This window comes from Rosa rugosa, chromosome 5, assembly GCF_958449725.1.
Source record: "Rosa rugosa chromosome 5, drRosRugo1.1, whole genome shotgun sequence".
Classification (NCBI taxonomy): domain Eukaryota; kingdom Viridiplantae; phylum Streptophyta; class Magnoliopsida; order Rosales; family Rosaceae; genus Rosa; species Rosa rugosa.
Window position 1 is genome coordinate 9,066,418 of NC_084824.1, and position 23,338 is coordinate 9,089,755.

Consider the following 23,338-nt stretch of genomic DNA (forward strand, 5'->3'; position numbering starts at 1 on the left):
CAAGACATTTTCTGTCCCAGTACAGTGATGACACTAACTTCCTGATCTATTAAATTCATCTGGCACCAACTGACCCATCATGTTTACTTCAACCTTCTTCCTCGTCTTCTTCATAACATGACCAGATCTCAACATATGAAGCTCAACTTGCATTACGTCCGGCAATGGCAAATCAAAAATTCTTATCTATGGATCAAAAATCTTGGTGAGTTCATTCCGGATCTCAATGTACAAGGAGATTGATCAACATATAGCTAGCATTGAACGTTCTTGTTAATTTGTAAAGATGTCATGTGCTATATGAGATGAATATATATTAGTGATCCTAGTAGTTGAGTTACGTTTCAATTTATACCCCTTAATTACATTGGCTTATAGAATACGGGCAGTGGTTTGCTTCACTAGTTTTGGCCTCTCACCATGGTTTGTTATACTGGTCTATAGAGATGGCCTAACTTACATGAATTTTAAAGCTATACTAGCACAATTATTTTTCACATGTGTTTCACTTTAGATATTTTCACATGTTGGTGGAACAAGAAGAATTCCAGTCATTCCACGAGCCTCTTCTGTCTGGAAATTATTCTATGCACCGACGGTGCAAGTGACCCTTATAAAATAATCTCAACCCTTGATATTTATTATCAACTTTATTTTTAATAAACAAAAAGTGTATTTAATGCAATCTAACCATTCATTTATGTTGGTGCAAGTGCACGGCGGTGCTCTAAATAATCTCTCTCTTCTGTCTTCTCTTAAAAACCCTCACCAACTTTCTCATTCTTACCACCAATCACCCAATCGTAGAACTTGTTTTGCTTCACTAATCTGTGACCTCCTCACCATGATTTGGTGCGTGTGTATATATAGGCCAACTTCATAAAATTTTAAGGCCATACTTTGACTAACCACAAAGAAAAGCATCCACTTATTTCACAACTTAATTTTCAATCGATGACTACAAATTTCATAGGGAAAGTAGTGGGGAACACACGGCCGCTCATTTTTATATGTGACAAAAACTGAAAATAGGAGATATATTGGGCCATACTCACACTTTGAACATATTCATGACAAAGGATAGTACACCCAACCACCTAAAATTGTTGTAGGCCTTCCCACACTTAAAACATCTCATTTCTTAGGGAATTGGTTAGGTTAGGTTCAATTCTTAGAATCTATAATATATGTAAATTAACACATTACACTTTATAATAATTCTTATATAGTTTCCTCTACAATGTCGATTTGACGCATTTATTTTTTTATAAAACTCATATGATTAAATTAGTTTTCGTTTAGTTCATTTGTGAAAATGTAGCATTTAAGTGATTCTCCATGAACAATTACAATGATCTTATAAGCTAAACTGAAAATTAAAAAAGATTATGCAAGAATAAAGTTAGTCCGAGTAATATAATTAACCTTTATGAAGAAGACAAAGACTTTTCCTACATTGTCTTTATCCATCTTAACCAAAATGTAGTTGTCATACGCACTTTGTTTACATCTGAATGATGTAGATCTAAAATATCTTTTCGCATTATCAATTATACCAAATAGGGTTCTTAGCCTAGTGCCGGATGGTAAGACAAGAAGGAGAAGAAATAAGAATGTTCAATCCCTATACGCTATACATACACGTATTCGTATACGGTCACAGACCAATCACCTGGCCCATCGGAATTAGACATCTCATTATGGGTCCCTGCTGAAATTTCCAATGTGGGCCCGAATCCAGTCAGGCCTTTGAGCATCACGTGCCACGTGGAAGCACCGAAATGGTTGGAAATGTGTGGCAGCTTCTGGGCTTTGGCAACTCGTACCAACCCTTCCCAACGTTAATTGCGGCCTTGCGGGGTTGGCCGGGGACACGTGGAGCTATCTCGGTTTAGTTTGGCCGGGTCAAAGTCAAGCAGACGTATGGTCGGGGATTGTTGCTTACGGCTCGTTGACTATTCTGCACCGTGTGATGCGCGTCAAGAGAATATTTTGGAGCATTTTGAGGGCACTACCGTACTCATATAGTCATACTCCCCTAGTGGTGGCCTCCTAGTCGTCCGATTTAAATAATTCAAAATGTTGAAGAGTCAAGAATGATTGAGAGCCAGCCTCATCTTATTGAGTCACTTGTCAAGTTGTCTTTGAAACCTTACCGCTTCCTTAATCCAGTGACAAGGGCTTAATTGGATGTTATCATGACCTAATGACCCGAAATTTCTTAAATTCAAATTTATTTCCTAAATGACACGAAAATGACACAACGACTTTCTTTAGTCTTCAATTTTCTGATGTTGTTAGAGATTCTTGATCAAGGTATCATATGTCACCTTAATTAGCGGTATGTTAGTATTTCGTTAGTGATTTCAATAAATATAAGTAAAATTATGAGATTTTTTTTCTCAACAACAGTGATTTTGTGATCTTTCGTTACTACAAGTATTTAATTTCTCAAATTCATCTATTAGGACAAGTTCACCCGTTGGGTCACCAGGTCACCCACTATTCACTACTTTTTAGTGTTAATTTTGTGCCCTAGGTCACGAGCACAGTGTATTTCGTGCCCTGGGTCACCTGGTACAGTGTTCTGGGTCACCATGGTGACCTGCACAGTGTATTTCGTGCCCTGGGTCACGAGCACAGTGTATTTCGTGACCCAGAGAATGAAAATATACACTAAAAAGCAGTGAATAGTAGGTGACCCGGTGACCCAACGGGTGAACTTGCTCTTACTTACAACTTTTGAGTTTTTATTTTTTATTTTTCTCCAATTCCTTTTGCCCATTGTTCCAGGTTTGAGATTTGGATGTGCTAGGCACTTGGGCTTAAAAATGGCTTATGTCTTTGAGTCGAAAAATACTAGCGAATAAGAGAAAAACAATTACTATATTATGCTAGATCTTGGGGTTGATGATGCGATTCTGACCCCAAAACCAGGAAACATCTTTTGTGGTAGGGACCTACTATTTTGAAATAAGATTTAGTAATTAACATGTTGAAGTAGCTTATAAACAGTTGTTTTACTCCCAATCATTTTTCCTATGAAACTAGCTAGTAGTATCTTAATTTTCTCCATAGCACAAAATAAAGAACTTATTAGGTCAAATTGTTTGTGAGGATCGTGATGTTTAACAAACAATACATTCAAATTTCGTCTTTTCTGATAAGTAATCATATCCAAAATTTATTTTCAGTCAATTAGAGACATAAATTAGTTTCCATGATTAGGTTATAACTGACTCGACAGTTTTTCACACTATTTAATTTTCCCTTAAGAGGAAAAATATAAAAAATTAACATATGTAATTAATTCACATAACAAGTCTTCATCTAATTTTTTTTTTTATAGAGACATAAATTAGTTTCCATGATTAGATCATAACTGACTTGACAGTTTTCCATACTATTTAATTTTCCCTTAGAGGTAAAATATAAAAAATTAACATATGTAATTAATTCACATAACAAATCTTCATCTAAATTTTTTTTTATTTTTTGTATATGTTCACCTTTTATAAAAATATCGTGATTATATTATTCTAAATAACTACTTCAAAATGCCCCACATGATAATTTGAGATCACAAAACAGTTACTTGAAAAGAAAAGTAGCAAGACCGAAACCAGCAAAAAGGAAGAAACAACAAGATAGCCGAAAAAGCAAAAGCAGTAAAAAAGTTGAGAAAATCTGTGAAATTAAAAAGAAAAAAAGAAAAGAAAAACAATTTTCTATTTAATGTAATATAATAAATAGAAGTGGCTTACCTATTATGGACTGTTCGAAGTTCTAATAATCCCCTGTTTTTGAAATTTCTAACCCCAAAAAACCGTTTTAATTTTGTTGTTTAGATCCATCCCCGATAAATATTAAGACCCTCCCTCCCCCATTTTCTCTCCCTTGTGTTTCCCTCCCTAGTCCAATCCAAGTCTCCCCCTAGCTTCTTCTTCTTCTTCTTCTTCTTCTTCATCATCATCGATCATCATCATCATCAAATATTCACATTCTTGCTGTGAACCAACTGAAACCGCTTCTTGCAGTTTCGGCGTTTTCTTATCACGCTTTTTGTTCCTCTCAAAGATCACCCTAGTCTGTTGGGCGAGCTTCTTTGGAATTCGCGCCGCTGCCTTTTCGCGTGACTCTCCTGCAGATCTTCATCCATATGAGGTCCGTTTTCGTTTTCCCCGATTCTCAATATTACGTTTCTAATTTTGATTTTGCTCAAAAGGTTCAGTAGCTCTCTCTACTCAGCTCAGCTTTATTTTCAATTTTTTTTTTTGTTTTTTGTTTTCGTCATTTTAATCTGATTGCCGGCGTTCTAAGCAAATCGATGCATAGAATTTGTTTGTTAATTTGGCTATTTTCGAAGCTGCTAGATCCTTGTAGAGATTCGGTTCCGATTCTTGTCGTGGAGGTTGATTTTCTGTTTTTTAAAGCTACTAAATGCGTTTGATCGCGAAATACTTAATGATGTGAGGTGCAGGCTAGTGGTTGGATTGTTTAGGTTTTCGTCTCTATCTTTGAGATTAAGCAAGCCCAGCTGCTGCTTGTGTGTCTGGTGGGGAGGCGGGTCTTTGTTGCTTAGGATTGAAGTTTCGGTGTGAATTCAATCGGAGCACATGCGTTGCGTAACTAGGGAGGGGAGCGTATCTGAGCGTATCTGATGACTAGTTGTCAAATGGAAGCACGTGATTGATTTCTAGCGGGAGAGGCGACGAGGAATAAGCACATGATTTCTTGCTTGTGGTTTTGATCACATTGTGTTTGAACGCGGCCTAACCTTGATAGGTTTGAGTGCAGAGTGTGCAATTGCTGCTGTTAAATGGTCATTGTATTCCGTGAGGTTGATTTCCGACTGAGAGAGGAAAGTGAGTAGTTGTTATTAAGAGAGGTATGGAGTTTCCATCCTAAAGGGATCTCTTTGTGATGGAATAAGCAATAGTGGTGGGTTAGCAGCTTTGGGTTTTGAGTTGTAAGAGCTATCCCTTTTTTTTATTTTATTTTATTTTATTTTATGGTTTTGTCCGTACAGATATTTGAATCATACTCAGCTCTTTGGTAGTTGCAATTCTTGTAGTACTGTGTCATAGAGTCGTGCTTAAATTCTTGAATTAGTGCACTCAAACTCGATGTCAAACAGAGTGAAAACTGAGGATTTGTTATTGAGAGAAATGCAGAGTTTCCATCTTTAAAGATCTCCTTAACCTTGTGAAGAATGTTACCTTAGCAGCTTTGGGCTGTGACTTGCAAGTGTTAATCCATCTATCTTTATGGTTTTGTCAAAACCCAGATATTCGAGTCATTCTCAGTTGAAATTTCTTCGTTTTTATAATTTTCTGTGGTACTGAGTCATAGAATCTTGCTTGAATTCCTGAAAGTAGTGCATTCCAACTTATCTTCCTGTTTATACCGCAAACCAGGTATTGTTCCTTCCATGAGGGTCATCATCTCTTTTAAGGGGAATTGCCAACTCAAACCTGTTAAATAATGCAGATCAGCTATCGCTTGCTACCTGCAGTTCCTTTTTCCGTGCATTTATAGTCAGAAGCTTGTAAATAACATGGGAATCCTTTCACGCAGGTTAAATTTTATGGCAGCCTATTTCCCTTCAAAAGAGCCAACTGTTTTTGCTTTTTTATTCTTTTGTTCTTGAGTTCTAATTTGCCTTTAATTCCAACTTACTCTCTGTAACATTTGAATTTTGTTGCCTGCAGTGCGGTTGCTAGAAAACCAAATGAGACAATGAGGCTTATTGTGACAACTTTTGTAGGAGTAGTTTTTGGATTCTTGATAGGTGTATCCTTTCCAACATTGTCATTAACGAAGGTGCGGATTGTTTTTTGTTTATTATATTTTCATCCTCATCGAGATGGTGAAACATATTTAATGTGCGTTAACTTTGACAGCTGAATCTCTCATCCAGCCTTCTTCCATCAGTTGATCTATCATACAATGAGAAAGGGAAATCAAGCATGTCAGATTTTTATTCTTATGTGAAGAAAAATAGTAGCTCAACTCAATATCAGAGACGAAATGATACATCGAAGGTATACCTTCTCTTCCCAAACAGAAATCTACGATGAGAGGTTTTACATCATTATGGAACTTGGATGTTATTGAGAATTGTGTCACTAAGGTCATTCAAAATACAATTGCTGAACTGATCTATAGGTGCATTTGAGGTTCTTGCATATTTGTTATATATTAATTAACTTTAGGTCAATCTCAACTGGAGAATACCTGACTAAAAAGTATTGATTGGTCGATCATCTTCCCTGGAAGCTTATGACAGACTTGTTGGCAATATGTGTGTGTGTGTGAGTGAAAATTATTTATCTCGAGTTTCATACATTATAGTTTAATAACCATGATTCTTCAATTGGACCCTTTAATTACTAAAGCAATTTTAGGAAGAGCTATAGCAATAAGAAATTGTTCTTGTTTTTCTTAATATTTCCTTGATATGAGTAGCATTTCCTGTACAGTCAAAAATGTCCTGTTCCTATGAGACAACTTTTCATCAGAAAGTCATTGCTTATCCGGACTCTTAACAGTTACATCTTCTCATGTTCAGTGTACCCCTTCTTTTTTTTCTTCTGTAGATTTGGGTGCCCACAAATCCTAGAGGTGCAGAAATGCTACCCCCAGGAATTGTTGAAGCTGAGTCAGACTACTACTTGCGCAGATTATGGGGCAAGCCTAGTGAGGTGTGAATTCTACATTTACTTATACAATTAACATAGTTACAATTTGAGCTTTCCACAACCCCTGCAATGCTCCAATCTATATTTGAGACAATCTTCTTAGTAGATTCCATTGAATCCAATTAATGTCCAGATAACAATTTTTCTTTCAGATTTTTCTGTTTTTGTGTATTGGATACTAGAATGACATGACTTGGTGACGTAATGAAATAATGGAAAATGGCTGTTTAAAACAACCTAGAAGGTTATGTGTTGGATGTTTGTTCAGTGGGAATTCATATAAAAGTAGTGAAACTTTGACTTTCGTGATGGTCACTTCAGTGAAAATAGAAGTCCATCATCTAGGCCGTTGTGTGTCTATTTTTTATTTCTCCCTCTAGAGCACGGTAGAATGACATTGCAACATAATTTTCTATTGTCTCTCACTTTCTCTAGTCTGAGACTTGTTTCACAACTCTGCTGGTGACTCTTAAATGTCTGTTATGGTCTTTTTTTTATTTTGGAGCTCATAACTACAAGGCTTATAATTTGGTTGGCAATTGCAGGACTTAACAACCAAACCTAGGTACCTTGTGACATTCACTGTGGGTATCAAACAGAAAAATAATATTGATGCAGCTGTGAAAAAGGTATCTATCCCTCTCTTTCTCTCTGTATCTCTCTCTGAGGTGGATATAGGTAACTAAATACAGTTCTCTCACAGTTTTCAGAGGACTTTACGATTCTTCTTTTCCATTACGATGGGATAACAACTGAATGGGATGATCTTGAGTGGTCTAAGCGGGCTATACATGTTAGTGTTCGCAAGCAAACTAAATGGTAAGAAGGATTTCTAGCTCCTATCTGCAATTCAAAATGCATGTATGTAATGGATATTTCTGGTTTATGACTCCTGAATCTTTGTCGTAGGTGGTATGCCAAGCGATTTTTGCATCCTGACATTGTGGCCCCATACGATTACATATTTATCTGGGATGAAGACCTCGGAGTAGAGCATTTTAATGCTGAGGAGTGAGTCTTTGGTTACCGAGTAACTTTATGTTGTATTTGTTAGTTTACTGAAAACTTAAATGTGGCTGCTTTTCAATCCAATTTCAGGTACATAAAGCTAGTCAGGAAGCATGGTTTGGAGATTTCGCAGCCTGGTTTAGAACCTAACAAAGGATTGACATGGCAGATGACAAAGAGAAGAGGTGACCGTGAAGTTCACAAGTAAGCTTATCTGACCTATGCTGAAAGCTTTCTCGTTCGAAGTTTAGTTTATGAATTATGAAATAACCTTGCAATCCTTGTCCGTAAAATTATTCTAGACAAACAGAGGAGAAACCAGGCTGGTGCACTGACCCACATCTGCCTCCATGTGCAGCGTAAGAACATAAAGATATTTTAGTTGCTGTTGTTGTTTATATTTGCTTTGTTTGTGTATTCCTCTTTTGTCTTTCATTTGGTTTAATAATCATTTCTTGTTGCCACTTTTGTTTGATTCAGGTTCGTTGAGATCATGGCTCCCGTATTTTCCCGAAGTGCCTGGCGCTGTGTGTGGCATATGATTCAGGTATGATTGGTGACCATAATCTTGTTCATGATCACCACTTTTAGTCCTCAATTATTTTGCCAGCTTGCTAGTTTAAATTTTATGGGGTATACTGTTTCCTTTTCTATAACTTATTATGGCAACACTTTGGGATTGCAGAATGACTTGGTCCACGGGTGGGGTCTTGACTTTGCCCTTAGAAAATGTGTAGAGGTGAGTGACCTACCTCCAATCTGTTTCTATGATGTTTCTTCAACCATTAGTTTGTCTTGTTGGGATTTCATCTGAAGTCATAATTCAAATATGTTTTCTTGAAAACAGCCTGCCCATGAGAAGATAGGAGTTGTAGATTCTCAGTGGATTGTTCATCAAACTGTTCCATCGCTCGGTAGTCAGGTAAGAAGCAAATTTTCACCATCGTCCTCTTCACATTTCTGCAGTAACCAAACTATACATATTTGATTGAAATGCTAAATTCATCTCTTGGCTTGGGCAGGGTGAATCACAAGGTGGAAAAGCGCCATGGCAAGGGGTATGTGAAGCCTCTCATTCTTCTTAATTTTAGTCATTGTCTTGCCATTTACCCATTGGGTGATACCCTATAAGCAATTACTGGCAAAAGGTTACCTTGTGAGCAGCAACGATTCCAAAAGGTGCAGGAAACTTCTTCAGTTAAGTTTTGCTAATATCACTTTTTATCCCAATGCCAGGTGAGGGAAAGGTGCAGAAAGGAATGGACAATGTTTCAGATGAGGGTTGCAAATGCAGAAAGTGCGTATTTTAAAGCAATGGAGATGTATAATTCGACGACCGCCCACTAGCTGAGCAGCAACGACACAGCGACTGTACACATCCATGACCTCTGTTGTGCTTAGAACTTACAGATACTAGTAGAAATCCGTTATAAGTTCTGTCATTCATTAATTGATTAAAAACACAAAGATGAGGCAAACCCTTCTAGAACTTCAGTAGTTAGAGAGATCTGCTATGATCGAGTGTAACATGTTTTTACTATAATTATTATCACTACTGTATGATGATGTTATGCTTCTTAAACATAACACACAAGACCAATAAAATTAGTATTAAGAGAAGGCGTTTTTGCCATTGCCGGAAAAACACGAGTCTTCTTCAGGCTTCAGTCTTTTGAAGCCTCGACATGATCTGTAGAGATTCGCCCTTCACATGGCTTTGTGTGCACACTACTGGAGAGCAGATTTAAACAGCATATTGCTACAAAGTTAGAACTTACAAATGTGGTCACGGTTCATCATGCTAGCTACTTCCATAGTCCCATGTAGTGGGGCAAAACTGAAATCATGGGTCTGTACTTGGTACTGAACTACTGATTTCTGAATCACTCACATGCTGCAGACTGAAGATCTTTTGAAACTAGTATTTCCGCTCAGCTGCCCAATTATTGAGCAACTCAGAAAGACAGAATTTCAGCACACACATCTAGAACAAGGAAGCTGTCTTTTTTTCTTTTCGGGATCTTGAAGAAAATAAATTATAAGGAAAAATTTCTACACAATCAAAACTAAAAACATTACGAATAATAACAGATTCTAAATTTTAGGTGCATGAGCGTATCATTGCGCAACTATAGTTGTAACTTGTAAGTGCTCCCTCTAAAAATGAACTAAAGGGGATATCAATTTAGCTGGTTGCAAATCAAAACCACGATTTTGAAATGTAATGAACTTCTGGGTTCAATTACCTACACTTTATGGGCCGCGGTTCAAAGTTTGAATTGTTTTAGAGAAAAAAAAAAATATTTGGCTGCAAGAACGAGTGCATGAGGTATTTCTGACTATGTTCGTTGCACATCTCTTTTAAGCTTATTTTCATCACTCATTGCGATTCTAAATCTTCATGTATTTATAATTTAAAGTTACGTATAAGACAATTAGTAGTGTGTTACATATAATCGCTGAAACTAAAAATATCCAATCCACTTGAAAGTAACCTGCAGGGAGGGGATGAGTACGATTACAGCTATCCTAGAACATTAAAATCCGGTAAGAAAATCTCGTAGCCAGCTACCATTTTTGTTGCACTTCATTGTCCCATATTTGTGGTGTGAATATGATGTCTCACTGCCACCAACACCGTGCACCGAGTGAAAAGAGACGGGACCCTTTTCGGTGCTGACGATGAATCTGACCGGAGCGTGGTCCCCACGCGCACCCAGTTACCAAGAGATTCCAGAGGCCAATTATTATTATTGTTAGTACAATCCCTCAAAATCATTGGCCTTACTCGGCTCCTCTACTTCCTCCGGGAATCAAGAAACTTCCACTCCCTGGCTGAAAGGCCTCGAAACCCGCCACAACGCGCCACCTCATTCGCCGTCCCCAAGGTCCCCACGACACGTGTCCTTTCCAAAGTTCTAACCTTTTAGCGCCCAGTGAAAACGTCACTTTTACACCCCACCAAAAGTCACTGTCCGTCCCAAAAGCCTTACACGTGTCGCCACGTGTTGCCTCGCACCCCCAACTATGGTTAGGTTACCCTCCTGACCAAGGTAAACTCCCCACCGGTATTTATCAACAAGCCCAAACTAGGTCATGGGCTTTGTCTTGTGGAAGCATATAGCCATATACCTGCTTTGCTTCTTCCTAACTTGAGCTGAAAACTACTTGGTTTCTCTGGTTTGAGATATTATTAGGTGGTAAATGGGTCTGTCGAACTTTCCCGGCGCATCGGAGGGCGTGCTACCGGTGCTGGTAATGAACACGGTGCTGTCGGTGGCGCTACTCAAGAACATGGTGAGATCCGTGTTCCAAGTAATGAGTGGCGCCAATGTGGTGGCTTCTCAGACCCTAGAGGAGGACGCAGATGAGTACCCGGAAGTTGCGAGAGAGAGAAGAATCTCGGTGGCCCGGTACAGGTCGCTGTGCCACAGGAAAAGCAAGAGAGGAGGGAGATTGGCTATGGCGGAGTGTTGCGTGTGTCTGTGTGGGTTTGAAGCGGAGCAAGAGGTTAGTGAATTGTCTTGCAAGCATTTCTTCCACAAAGGTTGCTTGGAGAAATGGTTCGACAACGACCACACCACTTGCCCTCTTTGCCGCTCTGTTTGCTAATATAGATGAAACAAGAACAAGGCTCTGTTTTTTTTTTTTTTTTTTTTACCGAATTAAGCTGAGGTTTTTGGAGTCCTAGTTAAACTGTTCCTCCACTGTACCTTTTTTTTTTTTTTTTTTTTTTCTGTTGCTTTTTTTAGCAGGATTAATAGAGAGACGTCTTTTGACAATCTTGCTTTGGTTTTGTTTTGTGTGTACAAATAAGTACCAGTTGAGAAGATGAACAATAAAGGAAAGTTTCTACTTGTATGGTTTCTGATTCTGCTTCCAAATCTGAGGAACTCAAAGTTGGGTACTTGATACAAGGATAAGGTAAGTTTATGTCTTTGAAGTAACTAAACAAACAAAGTGGAGCACATGTCTTTAAGATTTCAGCATGTTTGGTATATGCCATTTCAGAAAGAGATATCATTCTGATACCATTTGAAAACACAGGCTTATGAATTTGATGCTTTTCTTTATTGGGTTAGAACAAATCAATTAGTTCTTTCCAGTTTCCACAACGGGAACTATAAAAAAATTAACTTGCCTTTTTTTTTTCCCGTGCTGTGTTTTGTAAGCAACAGACTCGGAAGGTTCTGATCTACAAAGGCATAACATCTTACAATTGTGGTCTAAAATTGTGGCTGCTAAAATAAAAAACATATTACAAACTTTTAATTAAGCTCAATTTCAAAAGCAATCATGAACAATACTGATAACACACCAAATCTTGTGAGGTACAAATTTGAAAGCAACCTAATGGCTTTGACATTATTTATAGCTGGTGACTTGGCACAAGTTTACCCCACAACCCTGAACTGTAAAAATCTTATTGAGGGCTATAAAGGGTTATCTATACTATCCATTCTCAGTAATCTGACATGGTCATCTGCCTCATCTGGAATTTCTTGTGCTCGAAATTGATAAACGCAGCAGCTTCACCATCAACATCTTCATACTGCGTCACAGTCTGTGGCCTCCTCGGTGCCTCGAATACGCGCTCCTCATTGCTGAACCTAACATGGTGTTTTTGGCGGTGATGGGAGTTGGTGGTAGCAGGTGCCCTATTAGGCATAGGTTCCTGAACTGCAGATGCAAAGTACTGGAACTCATTTGATGAACTATTGAAGGACATGATTTTCTTTTCTACAAGTAGTAGTTCTCAATTATGCTTTTGTTTGGTTAAAGAGTGCTCGAGGACTTATATAGAGATATGGAAAATGAAAAAACGTGGGTAGTGAGTTGATTTGAAATTTGAGCTGCATTAGATTCCTGTACGATAAGATTGAATCTAATGCTCTCTTTCCGGAGCTTGGTGGTCTAAAGAATCTCATAAAGAAAAAGAATCGAATGGTTCTAATGAGATGTAAACCATCTGATTATAAAAGCTAGAATATTGATACTGCGGCTTAAGATATTTCAAATCAACTTGGGAACTTTTGGAATGGAATATCTAAAACGAAATTCGGATATTATTCATACGACTGGGTACAGTTTTTTTTTTTTTTGGATCAAATTGTAAAATGCATTAATTAAAGGCAACAAGCCCAGCATAATACACACCGTCCAAAAGGGCCAAAGACACTAAGCCCAAAAGGGCAAGCAGCATAAGCCTAAAACATGAACAAGATCCCACAAAGGGGAGACAAAGCCCAGCCCAAAAACTGCAATCTTCATCTTCCTCAGCCAGATCAGAGAACCACCGACAGAGAGGGGTGGAGGTGTTTCGCCGACGCCAATCAATGGATTTCCGGATGCCATATCCATTTCTTTTTCCCCGGTCCGAAGAGGTTTGGGTTCTCGTGAAGGAGATCCCAGCCTCACGCCTGTCACGGGGCTTGAACCATGTGATTGCTTGTGACAACTGCCGAACAAATCGGTAAACTAGACAACCACCCAAGGAAAGGAAGGGAGGAACAAGCAATCGGTTATCCACGAGGAAGCTTCGACGGTGGAGGAGGACGGTGGGGTGGTGGAAGGTAGTAGGATGGAGGAGGGTCTCAGATCTGGTGATTAGGATGAGAGAAAGCAAGGTTTGGATTGGGTGAACTGAAATTAAACACAGAAGGAAACACGGCTGGGACATGTGTCCGGACAGGGAAACCACCCTCCCTCACAAAGCCTTCAATCTAGATCTCGCCGGAGCGGATCTAGATCTAAGCTCAGAGGGGGGGGGGGGCGAATGGTTACTGTTTGGGGTTTCTGCTTTCTAGAGAGAGGCGAGACCTTCTCTCTCTAAAAAAGATAGTCTTAGCCCCATCGACCGAGCACAGTTTGAGGAATATGGCTGACTGACTTTTAATCTAATCAAGAAGCTATAGTTTTATGGGTATTGTTTTCAATTCACATCAATTAGTGATATATATTACTTAATCTATATTATTATTAAGAGAAGAGAGTTTGTCAGCCAAAACATAAAAACTTTACCAAAATATCCCTCAAATATTAAAAAACATTTGAACTGAAATATTTGAGAAAGACAAAATGGTAAATTCACAAATAAAAGAAAAACAAAAAAAATTTAACAAAAAATATCAAAAATCAAAAACAAAATATGTGCAGCAATTTTCTCCACATTCTGTGGAATAACTTCTCACGTAATTATCCACACTCATAGGGTGTGTTTGGAGTCTAGTTTTAATTTATAAACATGACAGCAAAAGAGGCTGCAATGCCTTGTTGGTCGTGTGGCCCCCAGCAGATTGATCTCAGGGTCTATAAAGTCCTTGAAATATTGCAAATAATCTGAAATGAGGGTGTTTAAAAATAAAATAAAAAATCAATTCACATCATGATGAAGTTTTAGTTTTTGAGGGAAACTATGCTATATGTGCTAATGGCATGGCCCAACCCAGTTAGCATACCTAGCTATGCACAAACCCAACCCAAAAAGGAATCGGAATAATTCAGGTTAAAAGTATTCACGCGTTTACTAACACATGAATGAATCGGAATGGGTATAGGTCTCACCTCGTTGTCAGGAATTGATTCCTGAATACTCAGGAATTTGATTACGAAGGAGGGAGATGGGTTTAGGAATCAAATTCTCCGGAATCAATACTGATTCCTTTCTTATCTCATTCCAGTTGTCTCTTATTCATAATTATTTTTCATTCCAAGTAAGTAAACGTGTCATCAGTGTAACTTACTAGTACTTCTAAAGTTCTAATGCAAACAATGATGAAGCTATATGTGGCCTCACTGTGCTCTTAGGACAATTGAGGTCAATTGGCATCCACCACCTTGTGGTTGGATTAAAATTAACTCTGATGGTGCTTGGAAGCTTGGTTCTAATGTGGGGGGATATGATGTAGTTTTTTGAGATTACAAGGGTCATGTTCTTGGTGCTTTCTCTACTAATCTTGAAATTCCTAGCTCAGTTGCGTCGGAAGTGATGGCGGCCATCAAGGCCATTGAACTAGCTTGGGTTAGTGTAATATCCGATTTTTTAAATTAAATATACGAATATATATTATCTAGATGCTTAAGAAAAAAAAATTAAAAAAAAAAATTAACAACAGTACATGACAAATGGGTGACTCCGAACTTCAATACATTATGTTTCAAACAAATCATTTCAGTACATGAACTTGAAATCTCGACCCAAAATATATACACTCCGTTACATCCTCCGTTAATTAATGTGATTTCCGTCAAACTTTTAAAGCGCAAATCTGTCACTTCTTAATTTAATATTAATTGATTATTAATATTAATAATTAATGAAGAGAGAGAAATTAAAAAAACAAAAAAAAGTATTGTTCTCTCTCTTTCGTCCCGTTCAAACCCAGTAAAGAGTCTCTCCCCCCTCCCCATTCAAACCCAGCAAACCCGGCCAAGGAGTAAACCCCTTCTCCCCATTAAAAACTGTTAAAGGTCAGAAACTTTGATAGCTAATAAGCTCCAAAACACAAAAAGCTTTGACCTTCTAACAAAGAAGTAAGAACCCAGAACTTGTGGCTCAGCTCCGTCTCTTTTCGCATTTCCAGACTTCTCTCTCCAATTTTCTCCGTTCATTTTCATAGGGGTGGGCACTTTGTACCGAAAATGCGGTTACCGACCCGAACCGCACCAAAAAAGCGGTTCGGTAACCGCACCGAACTAAAACGGTGTCGTTTCATGATCACACCGCACCGAACCGCATAAAAGCGGTTCGGTTGCGGTTTCGGGTCATAAACCGACCAGCACCGAATTTGTTTTAATTACATTTTATTTATTTATTATTTCTCTATTGATGGAAATGTTGGTTTTTAATATATAAGAAATCCATTTTTGTTTAGGTTTTCAGTTTGTAATAAGTTGCTATGTTTGCTTGATCATTGATATATATATATATGGGTTTGTTAAGTGTTCAAATATATATATATATGGGTTTGTTAAGTGTTCAAATATATATATATATGGGTTTGTTAAGTGTTCAAATATGGTCTTTCTGCAAGTTGCTTGATATTTGGGTGACATTTGTCAATTTGTGTGGACTCTAAATGCATTCAAAATTTATTTATGCGTTATTGAAACTGTTAGGTAAAAATAAGCATGATTTTGACCTTCTCTTTTTAGTTGAAATTAATAAATCGGTCCAAACCGAAACCGACCCGCACCGCACTGAAAAATGGTGTAACCGAAATAATCGGTTCATCTATTTTGTAATGCGGTTGCGGTTTGATATATAGGCCAACCGAAAAAATCGGTTTGGTTGCGGTTTGGGCCTTAAACCTAACCGAACCGCACCGCGCCCAACGAAAATGATTTTCAGTCAATGGCTTCCCGGTGGTTGAGGCCTGAGGTTTACCCGCTATTCTTAGCCGTTGGAGCTGCCGTCAGAATTATTTTTCTTTTTAGGAGAATGGGTATTGGTTTTAGAATGGGTTTTAGATCGGAGAGGCACGGGATCATCCTCGGGTCTGGGCAGGGACATGTCGTCGTTAGGGGAAGAGGGGACGATATTAATGGATCGATTGGTTAGTGGTTGGCGGCGATTTGGCGTATGGCTTGAGGTTTGGTGTTGACCATGGTAGATTTGTGGGTGGCTGTGGGTGGAGTGTTGAGACCGGTGGTGTGGGAGAAGGGAGGCGTTTGGGATGAAGTGCACTATGGATCAGGACCCAGGCAAAGCGGAGCAGCGACGGTGCTGCTTGGTGCCGCCGGCCAATGGGTTGATGCTAGGTCGGGAAGATGAAAAGTGCTAGGCTGCTAGCTAGTTTGTTTCAGCGAGAGAGAGAGAGAGGAAAATACTGAATTACCCTTTGAAAAATGAATAATTACATAAGATTAACGGTGTTAGTGACGCGGTATACTAAAAGTGTGTCAGGTTTTGAAATTCATGTACCGTTTTGATTTGTTTGAAAGAAAATGTACCGAATTTCGGAGTCACCCATTTGTCATGTAAAAATTTCCCTAAAAAAAATTTTTTAATTTGTTTTTTTTTAATTTAGTCCAAATTCAAATATCAATCTTTAAGTTCACGTTACTTCGAGTTTGTAGAAATTTTGGAGAATTTTCCAAGCACTCGGGATATATACTATAATAACAAAAATAATAATAATTTAATTAAAAAGTATGGAAATTAATCAAAATTTAAGATGGAGCAATTTGGGTCGTCCATCCTAGCATTGGTTGATCTGGACCGTACATCTTGGGTCATTTTGACTTTTTGAGTATAAAACTATAAATATCCAAAATCATATGGAGGAGGCAGCATCCCCATCTCTCTTAGTCTCTCTAGAACCCTCTTGAGAAGTCCTCTCTTTCTCTCTCTTCCTTTGTCGTAGTTGTTTCGACTCTTTCTTTAGATCACCAACAAGCAACATAGCACGGCCATAGATAGGTTTCGATTAATTATCAAGTCAATTATCGTACCGATTGCAGCTCTGTGAAGGGAGCTTGTTGATGTTGTTAATGACTCCAATGGCCAGCTTTTCCTTGAGATCAACATAGGTAAAATTATTCTGGCCTCAATAAGGTGTAAGATTTGATCGTTTGGTTTCTTCTCATATGTTTTCAATAACAAGATGATACCAAATTATTTTCTAATATTCTGGGTGAGGGTTTGTTACAGTTAGAGACTAGAAGCAGACTTTCTTCACAATCCTAATTTAGTTCCTTGGATGCATGTTTCACATCGAATGACACAATTGCTTGTATCGCATATTCTCAAATGAATTTCCACCCATCTCACATATTTCAGGAAGGTGATCAAGTTACTAATGCATTAGCGAATTTTGGTACTACTTCTACAAGCTTGGTTTGGTGGGACTCTGCTCCACCCTTCATACTTGCACACTGTAACAGAGACCATTTGGGTTTTTCGAACTTTCATTTTTGTTAGTTCCATGTTTGCTTTTTCTGATTTATTTGGGAGGTTTTCATTTTGATCCCCCTCATTTCTTTTCTTAATATAAGAGGATAGGAAGGATAGGTAAGGAATCCAAGCCTTTATATAAAAAAATAAAATAAAATAAAAAATGGAAAAAAGCTATATGTGGCCTACTCACACCCAAACGATGATGAAAATATAAAAATTGGAGTTATCAACATGTGTTCTTAGTCTTTGATTTGATAAGTACTACGCAGCAAAGAAAAGAGTAACTGAGCAGTACATATTGTAGTAGAGGATGCACTTGGTGTCTTGGACCGACTTCTTAAGTAGTCACTACTTAACACCAAGCACGCCTAATTTGATGGCAAAAATCTCTCCTTTTAGGCTCTACCCTTTGAAATCCACTCAACATTCCGGTACCCATTATGCAATGCTGGAGGCCATCATCCTCATGGCTGTCCCAATTGGCACTACTGCGCTCGTATCTCACTTCCTGCACTCTCATTGTTGCAGCCGGAACATATTTCACCTCCTGGATAGTTTCATATGATCCACTAGCATTTTGCATTGATGCAATATTGAACATAGCACCACCATTTGAGAATTGTGAAGCATTGAGAACAGTTATTGCAGGCAAGCACTTTTTGCCACTAGAGCCAGCGCCAGAAGCAGAATGGTTATAGTAACTAGTACAACTTGTGCCAGAGCCAGACCATCCATTACTTTGCTTTTGGTGCATGTTTTGGCCAAGCCAGCCATCATTCGTAGCATGGCTTCCATTAAACAATGCATTGTGTTTCGAAAACTCAGAATCAAAGCATATAGAAGCAGCTGCAGAAGCAATTTTCACACCTGAAATATGGGAATTGTGATACTCATTGTTTGAGTGCCAAGCCTCCTCCTGGTGCATGGAGTAGCTCTGGTGTTGAGCCCCTTGGTGCACACTATAGCTCTGCTGGTCAAACCCGAAGGCGAGACGCATGTTGCTCTGTATATGTTGGGTTTTCTGGGATGTCTCTCTTCATGTTGAGGGGTGCATTTTATAGGCTTCATCAATCATAATGTGAATGCAACTACTAACTAGATAAGACTGCATCTCGTATCCGGATATTGATAGTGTATGAATAAGACTAGCATATACATGAAACTCCAAGTATGTATCTGTGCCATTTCTATGCCTGTATGACTTTATTCTGGAATCCCAACTTTGAAGGGATAAGAAACATTAATGATACGAAAAACGGATATGATTCTCATTTTTTTCTCTCAAGATCTTTTATTCTCAATTAACTTTGACTGAAGTAACAAAAGGAGTGAAGTTATCAATGTTTTGAGAGTGAGACTGCTACAGATCTATTGTTGGTATTGTCATTGATATTTTAGTACTCATGCTGTGTCTCAGTCCTGCAGTCCAGTTTATGTCTTATGCTCATCAAAATAAACTATGCTACAATGTTGAGATTACCACAAGTTAATCTGATTTGTCGAAACCAGAGAATAGGCCAAAATACTACAGCGAATCAGCGACAGATTGGCAGTGAATAAAAAACCCCATATTGCTGTATTTTATGCATACTTCAGTACACAGCTTCATGTGCACAAGAATTTATCTTTCGTATCGCTCTGTATTAAACAAACCATAGTTTACAGGTTCATCATTGAAACAATCTCCATCTCTTCCCGACAAAATCATACGTGAAAATGAAATAAAAGATTGAGATAACAAGACGGTGCCAAAGTTGAAATAAACAGGTGATAAAAATAATCTCAGACTGCGATTGAGAGCAAAATTTCAAAACTATGTTTGAAGTTGAGCAGCAATTTCTGCGTTCCCTGGATTTCCCACATGTATTAGTATAAAACTTAAAATGCCAGATTTAGTCTTGAATGTATGTTTTATGGTTTATACTAGTTATGCAAGGTTAACTATTGCTAAACAAAGACATGACAAGATGAACATAACACTGGAAAAGTCGCACAGACTGCACTATATATTATGCAATTTGATCAAACAAAAGATCTAAGAGCAATTCAGATAGTCACAAAGAAAGTCAGTTTCACCGCATAAACGAATATTATCTCATAAGCAAAATTTCCCAACAAGGGGAGGCACCCTTGTACTTATAATTTCAGTATATCCAGGAAGCATGCAATCCCAAAGCTAAGAGAACATAAGACTTGTGACTACTGATTCAAGCGCAGCTTCCATTCCAGTAGATAGGCATGCTCCACCTTATACTAAACAGAACTCCAGTAAAAGTTATGTACACAACATTACCCTAAATACCCAGAAGTCTGTCCAGACCCAAAAGGCCAAAACATTTCCAAAGAATGAGATATAAATGTAGCTGAGAATGAGGGACAGCTATGTCAGCGATACACCACAGTCATCGTTGTTCGGTTGAACCCATCATGAGGAGTCACAGAAGCTGCATGACCAACTATCTTTACAGCAGACATCAAAAACTTACTGGAAAGATAAGCTCACTCCCTATCTCTTCTGCAATTCCCAGGCAACAAGAATTTATACTTCTCTGCATTCTCCAACAGATAGGATGGGAGATGAACAGCTGAGTAGGAATGAGGAATAGGGCCCATTTTGCCGATGATTTCCTTGAATGTGTACTCTTCTGGAAGCATATCAAACAGATCGTCTCCGTTGCAGATTACTTCCTGAACTCTTTTAGGGTTGAGATACTTATTAAATCTGATACGATCATTGTGGCTGTATGCCTTCATCTTAAATATGAACTCACTGATTTTGCGAAAACAAAAGCTGCAATGCCACCCTGCATCTGCCAGGACGTCATCTGTCTGGCGAAAATGCGCATATTTGGTCACATTCTCTCGATACCTGTGTACTGAGGCCCTCCAACTGTTATTGTCCACAAGAAACTCAAAGGAATAAAGATAGTTCTTCAGCCGAAGATGAAGGACTTCAGGAATATCATCACACCACCTCAGGAGATTGATAGTGTGTCTGCTTGGGATCTCATCAACATCCGACATTATCAACAAGTCGTCGTCAGTAATACCAGCTAGTTTGAGAAGGTTGTCCAATTGTAGCCGCTGATATGCCTCCTCAACAAATGGGTTGTCCCCTTTCTTGGCTGTTCTTCCAACTGTCGCATATTCCAACCGGGGTTCAACAAAATCGAACTGCTCCCGATTCTTTGCAAAATGCAGAGGCTTGAAAATTCCAGAAAATGTTGAATTTGACTCCAGGAGAACAAATTTCGTTATGTAGGGATACAATTCTTTCCATCGTATTGTAAGGATGTCCATCTCATTACTGAACAACACAGCATCATAGACACGCCTAGGGTACTCGCGGATGCCCCAACCGTGAAGTTTGCAGAGGTTCTCCATTGACACATTCTCGTGATAGTAGTGTGGGATATCATGGAAAGGTTTGGGTGGTGATTCCCATAGTGGCCGCAAGAAGTATGAGATCTTCTGTCCATGCGCATATATGCCAAAGATGCATGTCGGAATAAGCATAATGAGAAGGATGAGAGCTCTTATATCAAATCCACGGAGAATGCAGCGGACTCTTGACATGCTTAATAGTCTACCTGATTCCTGCAAAGTAGCAAAGGACCCACAGAGATGAGAAACCAAGAGATTCACCGATCAAAAAATTCATAGAGCTTTCAATTATTCAGATTCAACGATAGTTTGTTATAGCAGTATTTCTATAGGTTTACCCTGACTTTTTCCCAGGAACCAAAAGAAGATGGGAATTGTGTAAAAAAAGGTGAAAGCTACAATAATATTCACTTAGTTGAGCCGACAACCAAACCGGTGGCACTGGGGAGGCCGATGATACCAGATACAGAAAACTTAATGGTGCACCAAGAAAAACATTTGAAATAAAACTATGCCCAAATGAGTCATAGGACTAATCAAACAACCAAAGAGAATAAAGGTGAAAAATTCCATGATTTTCCAATAGAGAATTACATACCAAAGAGAAAGGCAGGTTTTTTTTTTTTATCTTTTTCTCTGATCTGATAACCAAACACTGGAATATCTGATGAGAGCCACAGAAACACGTTTTGTGGCTCATCAAAATATGATAAAATTGATCCTAGTCAGTTCATAGCCTTAAAACACAAATCAGCAGATGCTCATAATCCCATTGCGACTACATTATCGGAGCAATCGAGGGCAGAAAAAAGAGAGGGGTATACCTGGCCACAAACATCAGCGCAGTAATCGTCAGTCTTCTTAGAGCAGTAAGGACCTCCTCCTTCACCCATCATCCACCACATTCTTTAGATCGATCAAATTATCCAAATGCTCGGCGCCCGAAACCAGATTCCGGCTCCGATTCAGTTCTGCCGAGATCTCCAGAGACTGAGAAAGAAGGCGCCGCGGAAGCGGGTAAAGCTGAATCCTTTATCTGAGACTTTAGATCAGAGAGAGAGAGAGAGAGTTTGAAACGTTTTTGGGGTTTGGGTTTTTGCTGATCGAGGAGAACCGGAAGGAGAGAATAAGAGAACGAACGTTAGAGGGGAAAGGTAAAGGCTTTTGTTGATGTTGTTGTTGTTGGGCTGTGGCCACTCTGGTATTGGGTGGCAGTTGTCAACACAACGCAACACCTCTCTCTCTCTCTCTCTCTCTCTCTCTCTCACCACCTACAAAATGGAGCCGTTTCGCTTGTCCTCTACCCCACCCACACACACACACACAACCCAGACGTGTCCCCTTTTACGGTAATGCCCTCTCGCGTGGGGAGCCGTGTCCCAGGGGCAGAATGGGCATTTCGATAATGTGGGAAGAAACGGCTTTGGCTGGGTCTGGCGTGGTGGGGGCCCAACGCGGTCGAGGGAGGACTGGCTCAAGACATTAAGTAACGCCATGACCATGTGTCGTCTCCTCCTGACAATTGGTGGGAATTTTTGCGTAATTCCAGCCAAGGTCCCCGACACGTGGAAGTGTCCCCTTCGCTTTTCTTATTTTTGTGACGTGTATTTCTAGGTCGACGGTATTTTTGGGCTACGCTTTGCCGTTACTAATTACATTGGGGTTAAACTGTTAAACCGAGTTTAGTAGTTCTTACTTCTTTCTATTGAGTAGGGTTTACAAAACCATTAGTAATTACTATAACAGGAGTACGGGTCATTAGGGATTTAGGGATAGTTGATGACTCAAACTGCAGATCCTTAATCAACTCAAACTCGGTAAAGGCAGTAGATGTCAATGGCGAATTTAACTCAAATATGAACTTGATCGAGTGATTATTGTGAGTGATGTAATACGGGAGTTCGAGTCATCAAGAGTAGTTGAGATTCTTGATCAACTTAAACGGACTCATGGTTGATATCTTTACTTAACTCAAATTCGTTAAAAATAGTAGATGTTAATACGAATATGATACGACATTATTTCACTCAACGTGTTACTCCGCATTTCACATTGTCTTTATATTTTAACTTTTAGCACAAACTCATACCAAATCAAAATGAGTACAAAGTTGATTTGGAATGTGAATTAAAATGAGTTTGATTAAGCAAAGAAAAGAAGGAATAAATTAATAGAAAAGGTCAAGGGTGGTATTTGAGGGGAATCGTGTGGGATCCCACCATGAGGTTTGGGAGATTAGGTTCTGCATTGGAAGAGAAGACGGAGGGAGGGTAGAGAAAGATGGTGGGTGGTGGCCAAATAAAATGTTGTGGTTGAGGACTCGAGGGTTACATAATTTAGATGCTTG

General features: G+C 38.9%; 3 protein-coding genes across 8 annotated transcripts; 2 read left to right on the forward strand and 1 right to left on the reverse strand.

Moving 5' to 3' along the window:
- The first annotated feature begins 3,781 nt into the window (after positions 1-3,781).
- LOC133709480 (uncharacterized) lies at positions 3,782-9,354 on the forward strand. Of its 6 annotated transcripts, none has more exons than XM_062135243.1 (15): positions 3,782-4,164; positions 5,418-5,577; positions 5,712-5,823; positions 5,904-6,044; positions 6,600-6,704; positions 7,247-7,330; positions 7,405-7,520; positions 7,611-7,712; positions 7,800-7,913; positions 8,012-8,068; positions 8,190-8,256; positions 8,395-8,448; positions 8,557-8,631; positions 8,732-8,767; positions 8,946-9,354. In XM_062135243.1, the coding sequence occupies exons 2-15, from the start codon at positions 5,558-5,560 to the stop codon at positions 9,054-9,056; spliced, it is 1,194 nt and encodes a 397-aa protein (XP_061991227.1). In that variant the 5' UTR covers positions 3,782-4,164; positions 5,418-5,557; the 3' UTR covers positions 9,057-9,354. The 6 variants fall into 6 exon arrangements, with proteins under 6 accessions (XP_061991227.1, XP_061991226.1, XP_061991231.1 ...); XM_062135242.1 differs by having other exon boundaries at positions 5,491-5,577; XM_062135246.1 differs by lacking the exon at positions 3,782-4,164 and adding an exon at positions 4,714-4,969 and having other exon boundaries at positions 5,491-5,577.
- Positions 9,355-10,801: 1,447 nt separating this feature from the next.
- LOC133710624 (probable E3 ubiquitin-protein ligase XERICO) lies at positions 10,802-13,172 on the forward strand. The gene has a single exon (XM_062136739.1). It carries the CDS (start codon positions 10,914-10,916, stop codon positions 11,319-11,321), a length of 408 nt encoding a protein of 135 aa, XP_061992723.1. The 5' UTR covers positions 10,802-10,913; the 3' UTR covers positions 11,322-13,172.
- A 6,505-nt stretch (positions 13,173-19,677) lies between these two features.
- Positions 19,678-22,274, reverse strand: LOC133708726 (uncharacterized). The gene is made up of 2 exons (XM_062134231.1): positions 21,816-22,274; positions 19,678-21,204 (listed from the first exon to the last, which is right to left on the reverse strand). The coding sequence occupies exons 1-2, from the start codon at positions 21,894-21,896 to the stop codon at positions 20,107-20,109; spliced, it is 1,179 nt and encodes a 392-aa protein (XP_061990215.1). The 5' UTR covers positions 21,897-22,274; the 3' UTR covers positions 19,678-20,106.
- Positions 22,275-23,338: the final 1,064 nt, after the last annotated feature.

Excerpts from the sequence above, each read along its gene's own strand:
- LOC133709480 (XM_062135242.1), top strand. Across the intron at positions 7,521-7,610 it reads GTTCGCAAGCAAACTAAATG|GTGGTATGCCAAGCGATTTT; the intron begins GTAAGAAGGATT and ends TCTTTGTCGTAG. Across the intron at positions 7,713-7,799 it reads GAGCATTTTAATGCTGAGGA|GTACATAAAGCTAGTCAGGA; the intron begins GTGAGTCTTTGG and ends ATCCAATTTCAG.
- LOC133710624 (XM_062136739.1), top strand. The coding sequence starts at position 10,914 with ATGGGTCTGTCGAACTTTCCCGGCGCATCGGAGGGCGTGCTACCGGTG.
- LOC133708726 (XM_062134231.1), bottom strand. The coding sequence starts at position 21,896 with ATGTGGTGGATGATGGGTGAAGGAGGAGGTCCTTACTGCTCTAAGAAG. Across the intron at positions 21,205-21,815 it reads GCGCTGATGTTTGTGGCCAG|GAATCAGGTAGACTATTAAG; the intron begins GTATACCCCTCT and ends GCTACTTTGCAG.